Source organism: Ranitomeya imitator, chromosome 1, assembly GCF_032444005.1.
Source record: "Ranitomeya imitator isolate aRanImi1 chromosome 1, aRanImi1.pri, whole genome shotgun sequence".
Lineage (NCBI taxonomy): Eukaryota > Metazoa > Chordata > Amphibia > Anura > Dendrobatidae > Ranitomeya > Ranitomeya imitator.
This window is the reverse complement of record NC_091282.1, coordinates 710,211,221-710,223,659: the sequence shown is the minus strand read 5'-3', so window position 1 is coordinate 710,223,659 and position 12,439 is coordinate 710,211,221. Positions and strand designations below refer to the sequence as shown.

At 45.6% G+C, this 12,439-nt stretch overlaps 1 protein-coding gene across 4 annotated transcripts in view; it reads right to left on the bottom strand.

The window, feature by feature from the left end:
- RALGAPA1 (Ral GTPase activating protein catalytic subunit alpha 1) overlaps positions 1–12,439 on the bottom strand; it is a 314,621-nt gene that overhangs the window by 268,468 nt on the left and 33,714 nt on the right. For all 4 annotated transcript variants that reach the window (XM_069732024.1, XM_069732041.1, XM_069732049.1 and 1 more), the window contains exons 2-5: positions 5,897–6,007; positions 5,095–5,144; positions 4,718–4,775; positions 366–409 (exon numbers count right to left, since the gene is read on the bottom strand). In XM_069732024.1, coding sequence (XP_069588125.1) covers positions 366–409; positions 4,718–4,775; positions 5,095–5,144; positions 5,897–6,007 — 263 coding nt within the window. The remainder of the gene's footprint in view (positions 1–365; positions 410–4,717; positions 4,776–5,094; positions 5,145–5,896; positions 6,008–12,439) is intronic.

The following is a 12,439-nucleotide window of genomic DNA, read 5'->3' as shown; positions in this document are numbered from 1 at the left end:
GGACCAAGAATGGGGTTGGTTTGCGGGACCAAGAATGGGGTCGGTTGCGGGACCAAGAATGGGGTCGGTTGCGGGACCAAGAATGGGGTCGGTTGCGGGACCAAGAATGGGGTCGGTTGCGGGACCAAGAATGGGGTCGGTTGCGGGACCAAGAATGGGGTCGGTTGCGGGACCAAGAATGGGGTCGGTTGCGGGACCAAGAATGGGGTCGGTTGCAGAACCAAGAAAGGGGGTGGTTGCATGACCAAGAATAGGGGTGGTTAGAGAAGTCAAAGCAATTATGATAGGATTTTACACTTCAAGTCTAACCAGATATAGTAATCAGGACCTTTTACATGATACATCCCTTCTGCAATGATACTTACCTTTAAAGAGTTTCCGGTGTGAAGCAGTTTCTTCAGAATCAGACCTAAATAGAAAAAAAATGTGTATTATGTTTCTACCATTACGTACATTTGCCCAAAAAATGTCGCCTACGTTCAGATCCCACAACTAGACTATTTGGTGAGTGATGAAGGTCCTGTCCTATCACAGGCAAGTAAGACCTGATCTCGTCTGCAAGAGGAAAATCAGATCCAAGTGAAACTACACTAAAATGCATGGAAAAGATTTCTTACTTTTTTAGGATCTCCACCTCCAGGTAGTTTCAACGGAATCTGTCAGCATCTAATCTGAGAGTGGCATGTTGTACAGACAGAGACCCTGATTCCAGCTATGCATCACTTACTGAGCTGCTTGTTGTACTGAACTGCTAGATCTGCAGCAGAGAACACAGTGACTGTTATCAAAATGCAGCAGGTAGCCCAGTAAGTGATTAATTGCTGGAATCAGGGTCTATGCCCCTATATCATGTTGCTCTCTGATGTGGTAGCAACAATCTGGTGACAGATTCCCTTTAATGATAGAACCCAGCCTGGCTGGACTCCAGTAACTAGAGCTAACATGGACTCAGTGCACGGACAGCATGTGTAGGTCTCTCCACTCTCTGCATTAGGATCACTACACTCCCTGTAAATAGTAGATTGCCATCATAGGTGTGTCTATATATTACGGTACATTTATAAGCACACGGGATTGTATGTGAGTACAAGTGTTGACGGGTACACTCATTGCCCAACAGAGGAGCAAGAAACTCTCTGCACGTAGATCTTCACTGTAACCAATACCAACAAAGCAGGAACCTGAAAACAACAAGACAGATCTAGTTTTGGGCTACATATGGCCAGCTCCACAGCAGGACAGGCGGGAAAAGTGATCATACAAGTTTGCTGAAGCTGTTGGCCCAAGAAGCAAAACCTCTCTCCCCCCATACACTCAACAGAGCGAGCATGTGCCCTCAGTGGGGAGAAGGGATGCCCATACACATTAGATGGTCTTCTGGCCCCTCAGAAAACAATAGGTTTTGCAGATAGTCATCTAACATATATGGCCACCATAAAGCCTGACTTAAGCCGGCTTCACAGACCACACTGTCCAGACCAGCCATGGATCTGCTGACCTGAACGAAACAGCTTCATATATGCCTAGAGGCTGTTGGGGTCAGCAGAAGCACGGCCAGGTCATACGTTGAGGTCCATACCAAGACTGTGAAATAATGACGTGTGAAACCAATCTTATATATTATCTGTAGACCAATGGCATGTCCAGCTAAATTGGGACTCTGATGTCTGTGGTGGTCTTGAAGCCGCCATACACATTAGACTAATGCCAGCCAAAGCCGCCGATATCGCCGGTTCTAACAGTCTATGTATGGGAGCCTCCTAACTGTCTCCTGACAGATGATGATGGGGACAGAAAGATCTGGCATGCCCAATTTTGGATTGTCCATCCTTTTGTTCTCTCTGACAACATCTGGCTATGGCTCTTACATAGAAAGCACATGGGCGGTCCTGTGTATGGGAGAGACAGCAGAGATAGCTGGCAGCCAGATGATTAGCCAAACACTGTTTGCCAGACAGCCATCTATAAAGTGTATGGGAGATAAACAAAGAGCATTAACAGCAGATGCTAATACAATATGCTGTGGTTTGCCAATGATCTGCTATATACCTACCGCTAGAGCTGATAATCACTTATCATGGGGGTGCTTGATATCATACCCCAACTTATTTGATAGTTATGACCAATCCTAAACAAATAGACATTTAAATCAAAGTAGTGCAAAATCCCATTAATCTGCAAGAGGAGGTCACAGCTGCTTCTGCTATAAGAGAGAGCCATTTAACAATGGGTGACATAGCGGCTTCTAAAGGATTTATCAGAAACTCTTACATACACAGAGAGCCCACAACAGACATACTGAAGAGCTGTGAAAAGTCTCACCTCTGTTTCGTCTACAGTTTCCTTCCTGCTGCTGCTTCATGATACACAGGAATCCATCTAATATTGCTACATATATCACTAGCTCCAGCAGGAATTGCAGCCAGCACCATCTACACTGTGCTTTCTTGCTGCACATAGTCCACCCCCAGCTCAGAAGCGTAAACTTTCACAAAGAGGTCAAGGTGATGAGACAGTGGAGTACCCAACTTCAATCTCCCTTTATTAAAGGACCAATGCTACAAGCACCAAATTAGAGATTATTTTGTTCTGAACTATAACCTCATGATATGTATTTGTTCTATGCCTGGTATTCTGGTCACTTCAAGAAGTTTCACTTGAGGTACTAGGTCCTCTTTATAAAGAGATTTTCAGGATTAGAAAAATGGTCCTTTTTCCCCCCAGGAACAGCACCACTCTTGTCTGTAGTCTATGTCTGGTACTGTCCAGCCACATTTATACGATATCAAATACGTCCCGTAGACAAAAGTAGCACTCTTTATTGGAAAATATGTATGATCAGAATCACTTACAAAATACAGCTTGTATATAAAAAAACATGTTGTCTTGGATCCACACATATATCCTTTCACATTGTTAGATACAAGTGTTGGAGGTCTCGGTCAGATCCGTGCACATCTCCTGCATCGGTCTTTGGCACCCTCCTGTATTATGTTGGTGATCAGTAAATCCTTCAGGCAATTTCTTAATACCTGAAGGAAGCTGAAACAGACCACCTGTTTGGTACAATTTCACTGTATTCCTCCCTTCCTGCTTTTCGGAGGATTTGAACCTGGGTCACTGTGCTGGAAGACAGTAGCTCTACCTATGTACTATACATACAGGGGACTGAGTACTGTTACCTCCTTTCAGGACCCTACACCCATCAATTATCCCACTGAGTGTGCCAGCAGGTTCAGCCAATGTGTAGCCTAAACAATGTTGCAGTGTTTAATGACCGATCGGTCAATATTTACAGATTGGTGGTAAATGCTACTTCACAATAATCTTGTAGTGAATGCACCTTAAGGTACCGTCACACTAGACGATATCGCTAGCGATCCGTGACGTTGCAGCGTCCTGGCTAGCGATATCGTCCAGTGTGACAGGCAGCAGCGATCAGGCCCCTGCTGTAATGTCGCTGGTCGGGGAACAAAGTCCAGAACTTTGTTTCGTCGCTGGATCTCCCGCTGACATCGCTGAATCGGCGTGTGTGACACCGTTCCAGCGATGTCTTCGCTGGTAACCAGGGTAAACATCGGGTTACTAAGCGCAGGGCCGCACTTAGTAACCCGATGTTTACCCTGGTTACCATCGTTAAAGTAAAAAAAACAACCACTACATACTTACCTACCGCTGTCTGTCCCCGATGCTCAGCTTCTCTGCACTCCTCCTGCACTGGCTGTGAGCACAGCGGTCGGAAAGCACAGTGGTGACGTCACCGCTCTGCTTTCCGGCTGCCCGGCGCTCACAGCCAGTACAGGAGGAGTGCAGAGAAGCTGAGCATCGGGGACAGACAGCGGTAGGTAAGTATGTAGTGGTTGTTTTTTTTACTTTAACGATGGTAACCAGGGTAAACATCGGGTTACTAAGCGCGGCCCTGCGCTTAGTAACCCGATGTTTACCCTGGTTACCGGCATCGTTGGTCGCTGGAGAGCTGTCTGTGTGACAGCTCTCCAGCGACCAAACAGCGACGCTGCAGCGATCCGGATCGTTGTCGGTATCGCTGCAGCGTCGCTTAGTGTGACGGTACCTTTAGGCTGTGTTCACACCTGCCTGAGGCTTTGTTAGGCGCTTCTAACAACTGTCTGCAGCTTTGTTATAAAACAACAGGTGGTGGAAACCAATTTACCCCATTAAAAAGCAATGGGGTCTGTTGTGAGGATGGATTTGGCCCTGCAATATAGTGCCTGTTGTAAACTGATACCTGGATGCAAATGTGAACAGAGACAAATCCATATGGTCAATGTCAGATATTCGCATTTGTGCCTTAAATGATTGACCGCTTCTCAGACAACCCCTTGTTAAATACTTTGTACTATAAGTGCCCTGTACTTGCCTCCCATACCGATGCCATTCCAGAAATGTTGGCGCCGGGTCTCCCAGGGATCACATGACATTGTTGTGCCAAGTGAGCCCTGCAGACAATCAGCGGCCGCTATTGAGCTACTGACAGGGCTGCAGGGCTCAAGTGGCCTAACATTGTTACGCGCCAACCACAATGCTGGTACAGGAGTGAGTATCTGTTCATTTTTATGTTAAAGGAGAACTATAGTATTTAAGAAGAGGTTGTCCGAATTGTGGACAACCCCTTTAAAGACGGAGGAACAGTAAGTCTAGTAGAAACATAAAATTAAAGGAGAGTTAAAGAGTAGCAGAAACTCTAGAAAACACTCACTGATGCTGTGATACTGCCATCGTTGGTGGATTCTCTCAGGAAGAAGTTGCAGAATTTTCTAGGAGAAATAGAGAATTGTAAGGCTGGAAAACACAGTTATCCTCAGTGCGTCTGCATTGAGGACTCAAAGCGCGTTAGGTCCACACAGGATTTATATTCCACCGCAGACTCCGCAAAACAAACCCTAAATTGGTGAGAATCTGGACTGCCCATTCTCAGGACCACCAGGGTCCCAATAGTCAGACCCCCAGCAATCATCCATCCTGAGGACAGGTGATGAATGTATTTTGTGGGTAAATCCGTTTTAGTTCGCCACTAAGCAACCATGGCCCAAACTAGGGAACCGAGAACATTTATGTTAGAACATGTATTATTACCTCGAAGATGAAGAGGATGGCATCGAGCTCTTCACGCTGAGACTTGTGGCCTAAAGGCAAAAGCAAAAGTTCAAGGAATGTTCTAATATATAAAATATGACCTCTTGGCTCTCCTGACATGGAACAAGAGCGCTGGACCAACGGGTCTTATTCCGTTCCTCCTGGAAAAACTTTGCAGAAACTGACAATTGGGCTTTACTACTTAATTTCTCATTATAACGTGTTGTTACATTTTGTGGTGCTGTCAGCACTGACTGGACAGTGTCAGATGGGAATGGTAACACCTGGTTGCCAAATTTTTGTATGTTCAACACGACGGAAGAAGGAAACGATGAAAAGAACAAAAGAAAATGCTCTATATTGTTAATGGTGAATGCAATTAATTAGCAAGAGATAGCCTGTAGAACCACCAACAGATCCAGATCGCCTGATGGTGGGTGCGCACTAGACTTCTGTCCCGACCTCCCCCATATCGCCTAGAGATAGCCCGTAAGAACCACCAAAAGATCCAGATCGCCTGATGATGGGCGCATTCTAGACCGCTGTCCACCCGACCTCCCCCATATACAGTCATTTTTAGCTGAATGGAAGACACCCACTAAGCGCAATTTCCACACTGAAGGGAACAGATGTGGACTGTAGGGAAAGCTCCTCTGTACCCACAAATCACAGAAGATGTAAATGAAGGATTGTGCTAGATGGACACAGAAGACCATATGTGGGATAATGTTCCAGGGCCCAACGAGAAGAGAAAGCAAGGCACATTACTATTAGGAGTAAAACTGAATGTTTCAAGGCTTACCTTTCTGTTTTAAAGATGTCTCGATGATCACAAAGTTTTCAAAGAAAACATAGTAGATGTGCGAGAAGTTCTGTTCAAAAAACTGCTTGAGGTCAATAGATTCGGCATTTTCTACAAAGAAAGACAGAACATGAATAAGTCTACAGACCTTGCCGGCATGATGTCAACTTAACGCTCGTGGGCCCAAAACCAAAGTCTCCAACACAGGTCTCTGAAGGAAGTGTGTCGCCCCCAAAACGCTAACTAAACGACAGGTATATAGGAGACTTAATGTGGAGACCCGGGCGCCACGGTCCGCTAGCCGAAACCGCATGGACCAGGGATCATCCCACCGAACGCCTGTTCTCCCTTTAACGTGGGCATAACGTTACTCAGACAACACAGGGTGAGGGTAAAACAATGTGGCAATGCAGTAAACATCACTAATCGCCAAGGATAAGAGTACAATATATTACATCAAATGCCAACTTACAAGTCAATAACGGAAGCTTGTTTTTGCGGTGTACCGTGTTGTCCATGTTTCCCCTACTTTTTCCCTACTATTCTAAACCAGAAAAACGGCTATTCGCAAGATTTTTGCAGCCCGTTTTTTGCGGCATATAGTGAAAATTACAGCAATACGGCCAGCAAAAACGGGCCGCAAAAAACACGGCAAGTGTAAAAGAAGCCAAACATAAGCAAAAGTCTATTTTCTTGACCAACCAGAAAGAAAAGCATACATTCAAAGTCAACATATAGATAACAGTCTATTCCTTCTGGCTTGCTAAAAAATAGTCATCTGTGTCTCCACACTTAGCCCTTATAAATCATACCTGTACTATAGATTCTAGTGGTTTAGTTGCCACAAAAAAACTATTTATTTTGAAAGCAATTGAATGGGTTTCGGTGCACCATTACGCCCCCTGAATGTGCACGCTGACAACTTTGTCATATCTTGATTGACAGCACTCAAGCTGTGGCCCTGCACCTCTGCAATGACACAGAAGGAGCCCAGCCGAGCACAGTGTCATCCCTAGCACCTGTCTGTGGTGTTAAATCTAGGGGTGGCTGCAGCCAGGAGCCTGCGAGGAGAGAGCACACCGACACTGAGCATGGGTGGGTTCCTGCACTGTCATTGCCGAGGTGCAGATATGACTGCGTGCTCAGTTTGCAAATTGATAGTGTACCGGTTCTCTGAATTTTTGGCTGCGCCAAGGGTGCACCAAAGTCCCCTTATTTGCATACAAAATAAATACCGGTATGTTTATGCCAACTAAACCTAACCTACAGATGATTTTTATAAAATCCACTGCATACCTGTATAAGTGGTTTAATTAGCGTTTTAGGAGTGATAGACTCCCTTTATTAGTATTGACCTTTTCATATCAGCCAAAGGAGCGACTGCCACCCCAGCATGCACTATAGTTTTACAGTATCTCCCATCAAGTTCCAAAATTCAGAGGAATTTGATTTTAGGCTGTGTTCACACGTTGCGTTTTTCCCCGATAAAAACGCTATAAAACCGCAAAAAAAACGCATACAATAAGCATCCCATCATTTAGAATGAATTCCGCATGTTTTGTGCACATGATGTGTTTTTTTCCGCGAAAAAAGCGCATCGCGGCAAAAAACGCAGCATGTTCATTAATTTTCCGTTTTTCTTGCAGATTTCCCACTCCAAAATGCATTGGGAAGTGTCCGGAAAAAACCGCGGCAAAAACGCGTCAAAACCGCGGCAAAAACGCGTCAAAACCGCGGCAAAAACGCATGCGGTTTTCTTGCAGAAAATGTCCGGAATTCTCAGGAATTTTCTGCAAGAAATCCTGAACGTGTGCACATAGCCTTAGGCTTGACATGCTGTATACCCCAAAGGTTTACACTCCCGGCAATCACGTGATCATACTACCTACTGCCATTAAAGTTGTATTCTCATGTTATTAAACTGCTTTAATTAGTTAGACAGTATAAAAATAAGCAAATTTGCAGTTAATTTGCTTCTTCTATCTGCTGTCATTCTCCTGCTATGAGAGCTTTTATCTTACATAGAGTACATCTGGTTTCTATGGAGGTCAGCCACTAGTGTCTGGCAGAATGTGCGCAGTAGTTGCATTCCAGGACGGGTTAACTCCTAACATCTCAGTCAGCTCTCTCCAGCCTATTGTTTTCTACACAGCAGTTTGTTACTTCTTACCTTGTCAGCTCCTGATCAAGTTGACCTTTTCAATTCTTTAGAATCATAGTCTTCCTACTGTCACGCTTGCGCCCAGACTGGTTGGTGCGGGCATGCGGAGGTGTGGCCCAACTGGACCACAGACCAGACTACCCTGGAAGGGGCGTAACTAAGTAACTTCCTTGGTCTTCACTGGAGCCTCTGATGGTGAGGTCAGACTTGTGCGGCAGGAAGCTACCAGGTACCACTCCAGGGTGGTGTCTGGCTGTGGCTGCTGATCCCACCGGGGAACGGAACATAGGCAAGCGGGCACGGCTGGCACTCTGGCAGAGAGGCGGGCACGGCTGGGACACAGGCAGGCGGATGGGTACAACAGAGACACTGGCAGGCGGGCATGGCGGGCTCTCTGGCAGGCAGGTACGGGTACTACAGAGACACTGGCAGGCGGGCACGGATGGCTCTCTGGCAGGACAGGCGGACTAGGCTGGTACACTGGAAGAACCGGTAGGGACCGGTCTGCAGGCAGGTATGTAAAACAGGAAAGAACCTCTTCAGACAGGAGGACTTAAGAATAGGTAGAGAAAGAAAGCAAGAGCGGATGCAGAGCGAAAGCACAGGAGCTAGAGCCAAGAACAGAGATGCAGGAGGCGGAGCCTCGTGCAGAAGCGCAGGAGGCGAAGCCAAGAGCAAGAGACGTAGAACCACAAGGAGCGGAGCCGGGTAGGACCGCAAGGAACGGAGCCGCAGAGAAAAGCCACAGAGTGCAGAGCAAGGTCAGAGTACAGAGCAAAGTTACAGAGAGCAGAGCTGAGAGCAAAGCCACAGAGTGCAGACCTGAGAGCAGAGCAAAGTCAGAGTGCAGAGCAAAACAGAGTGCAGAGCAAGGTCACAGAATGCAGAGCAAGGAGCAAAGAAAGGTCGCAGAGAGCAGAGCCAAAAGCAGAGCAAAGCAAGACACAGAGTACGCACAGCAGGGAAAGGAAACCAAGGCAGGGATATAAACGGACTCAGGAACAGGACTAGACTAAGAAAAAGTCAGGAACAGGACTAGACACAGAGACATGGACACAAGCCAGGGTACGACGCCACTCTGGATGGCAAACACATGACACAGACCAGGGTACAATGCCCCCCTGGGTGGCGGACATAAGAGTAACAGAGACAGGGCCTGGCACCTCAGCAGCAAAGAACTGACTGAGGGAGTAATTTGCACAAGCCCTCACCAATGGGTGGGGATGTCATAAATACAGGAAGCCTCATGGCAATTGGCCGGGGACACCTTAGCAAGGTGCACACAGTCTCAATAAGAAACAGGAGTTGCCGGCGCTGCCTCCCTATGCAGACAGAGCATGCACAGAGCAAACAGCAGACATGAGGCACACAGCATAGAGCTGGCAGCAGAGAGAAGTCATAACAAGGCCCAGAGACGTAAGAGAGTTTGGGGGATAGGAGGCCATGCAGTGATGCCAGCCGGGTTGTTACACCTACCCCTAGAATTGGCAGTTTCCAGAGCAGTTCTCCTAATCTCATTTTCCTGAGCCACATTCTTCTTCAAAGTCCTAGTTATCGCTATATGTAAATATAGTGATAAAAGTGTAAACTCAGAACAAGCACTGACAGATCATTACTATGTTGTAGTAGAATGAAGCTACTCACTAGAACTCTCACTCAGGGAGGAGCACCAACCAACTCACCCTCAAGTAACCAAGAAGTAAGGAGACTGCAGGGCTCTGAGCTGCTAAAGAGACAACTTGAGCATCTCTTAGTAGGCAGATATTGTGATCCATGCCGTAAGAAAGGAAGGTCTTCCTTCCTGTATGGATTCTCTCACCGGGTGCAAAGGGACCTCAGAAGTAAATCACTGCAGTAGAGAGAATTTCTCCCAAGCAATGGGCTCATGTCCAAATAGCTTATCCTATATTGTGCAGAAACACTCACTGCACGGGTCAGTGCCATAATGACTACTCAGCTTCCTTCCTACAACTGTACATGTCCTGTACAGGCATTCAAGATATGGGAATAAAATATCCATATAATAAAAAGGTTTGACCAATCTTCTCCCCCACAAAATATGAAAATGCAGGGCAAGAGGAGATAAACCAATAAAATAAACTTTAATCAATGTCTGTAACCCCCAAAGCAGATGTCGGGACAGAAAGTGATGACATCCTGTATTGGGTCACGTGACTATGAAGACCTGTACTTGGCTTCAGATGCCAGGTGACGGGGACAGGACGGCACTGGATATGCCTTGGACGCAGTCATGTTCCTGCTGCCTGACCACAGCAGCCAATCACAAACTTAGATGACAATGAATACCATTATAACCGCTGAGTATAGCTTACTACATATAATAATATTTTATTACATGTGCTGCCGGTAAGGCCGGGTTCACATTGCGTTAGTGGGTGTCCGCTAACGGAATCCGTTACATGGCGCAATTGTCACAATTAACGCTATGTAACGGATCCGTTAGCGCACCCATTGACTGCAATGTGCTAACGGATCGCTAACGCATCGCTAACGTATGCCATATTTGGCATGCGTTAGCGATGTCCCGTTATTTTCGGATGGACCTCGAACGCTGCTTGCAGCATTCAGGGTCCGTTCTTCGCTAGCGCAGATCGGGCATCTGTGCTAGCGGGATCGCCAAACGCAATCCCTTTTTGGACATTGCGTTAGCGCATTCCGTTAGCATATGCGCTAAACGGATTGAACCTAATGTGAACCTAGCCTAAGTTGTGCCCTTAAAGGGGTTGTTCCATGAACAACATTTGTTACCTATGACCAGGGACCTCAAACAATCATGAGAACGGGTTCCTGTGTCCTCGGTGGTCACGATATACTCGAAATGTCCGCCAGTCCTATATACATGTAATAGAACAGCAGTGCACCACTCGCCTCCAGTGATGGGTGAGGGGGCCTAAAATTGGGACATTATACAAAAATGTGATGGGAATAACGTTTTGAACGCACTGAAAAAGTGAAAATCTGATTTCAAAACTAAAAGAAAATATAATCAAATGTTAGAAGGCGTTTTCATACTGAATCCAAAAGAAAAAAAAAAAGTAAAAAAACAGCCAAAGACGAAAAGGTCATGGAAATGAATGAAATACGTAATCATTTTACAGCACTTAGCTGTGAAATCTTAAAACGTAATCATTATGCAATACATTTCCAAAACCAAAAGCCTTGGGCTAAAAAACTAACAAGCCGATTATCCATGACCCGAGCAGTCACGTCTATTCCGCCTCCCTGGAAACCAATATATTCAGATGTAATTACTTCACATCCTATTTGTGCCTTGCTGGAGGAATGTAAGGGAAGCGCCCACACACAATATATTTAGACCAAAAGTACAAGATGATTTAGTTATAAAAATAAATCTCAGGATCCTTTCAGGCCTTTTTAAGATCTTACAAAAAATTCACACAGAGGTTAGTTTGTGTTTTTTTAACGTGGATTTTGAAACCGATCAGCTCCAAAACCCTAAAAAAAATAAACCAACTTCCTGAATAATGCTGATTTAAATGGGAAATCCACATCGAGTAATTGATGATCATACAATGAGCTGTTCTTTATTTTTACTGATGAGACTTTAAAAACTGCTGTGGTGCAGGAATAAAAAGTTACAAACTTGAAACCGAATGTGCCTGCCCGTGTCAGATTACAAATGTCAAACACAAAGATACAGACAGGGTCATGTTTTTGTCCAGCCACTTCACTGATGCCTCCTCCACCTTGTGCCAGTCATTGCACTGGTTACCCAATCTGCTACAGAGTACAATAGAAATTCATCTCTCTCACAAAGTTCTCCGTGGTTGTGCATCACCCTACATCTCCTCCCTCATCTGTCTATCACCCTACCCGTGCTCTCTGTTCTGCAACTGATCTAAGACTAATATCATCCATAATCCGAGTCTCAGACATCCTTATCCAAGACTTTTCTCGTGCAGCATCAGTTTTCTAGAATGCACTACCCCAGATGATACAATTAATACCTATTTCCCACATATCTAGGCGTGCTTTGAGAACACATCTCTTTAGACAGGCCTATCACCTCACTTCACTAAAATAACTCTCCACTGTTCCCGCTTTCTAAATTTTCCTCAAAATCTGGTCGCTATTCATCTGTGTCCACATCCTCCATGCACACAAAGTAACTTGGTAACTGTAATTATGTTACTTGGTAATGTGTTTATGGTCTGTCCAAGTTTAATTGTAAAGTGCAGCGGAATGTGTCTGTTCTGATTAAAAATTGAACCACACAAAAGTGCTGGCAGACTGCGTTCTTAGTGCTCATCATTTGTGCTGGCTGGCAGACCGCGCTCACCGTCTGTGCTGGCTGACCGCGCTCACCGTTTGTGCTGGCTGACCGCGCTCACCGTTTGTGC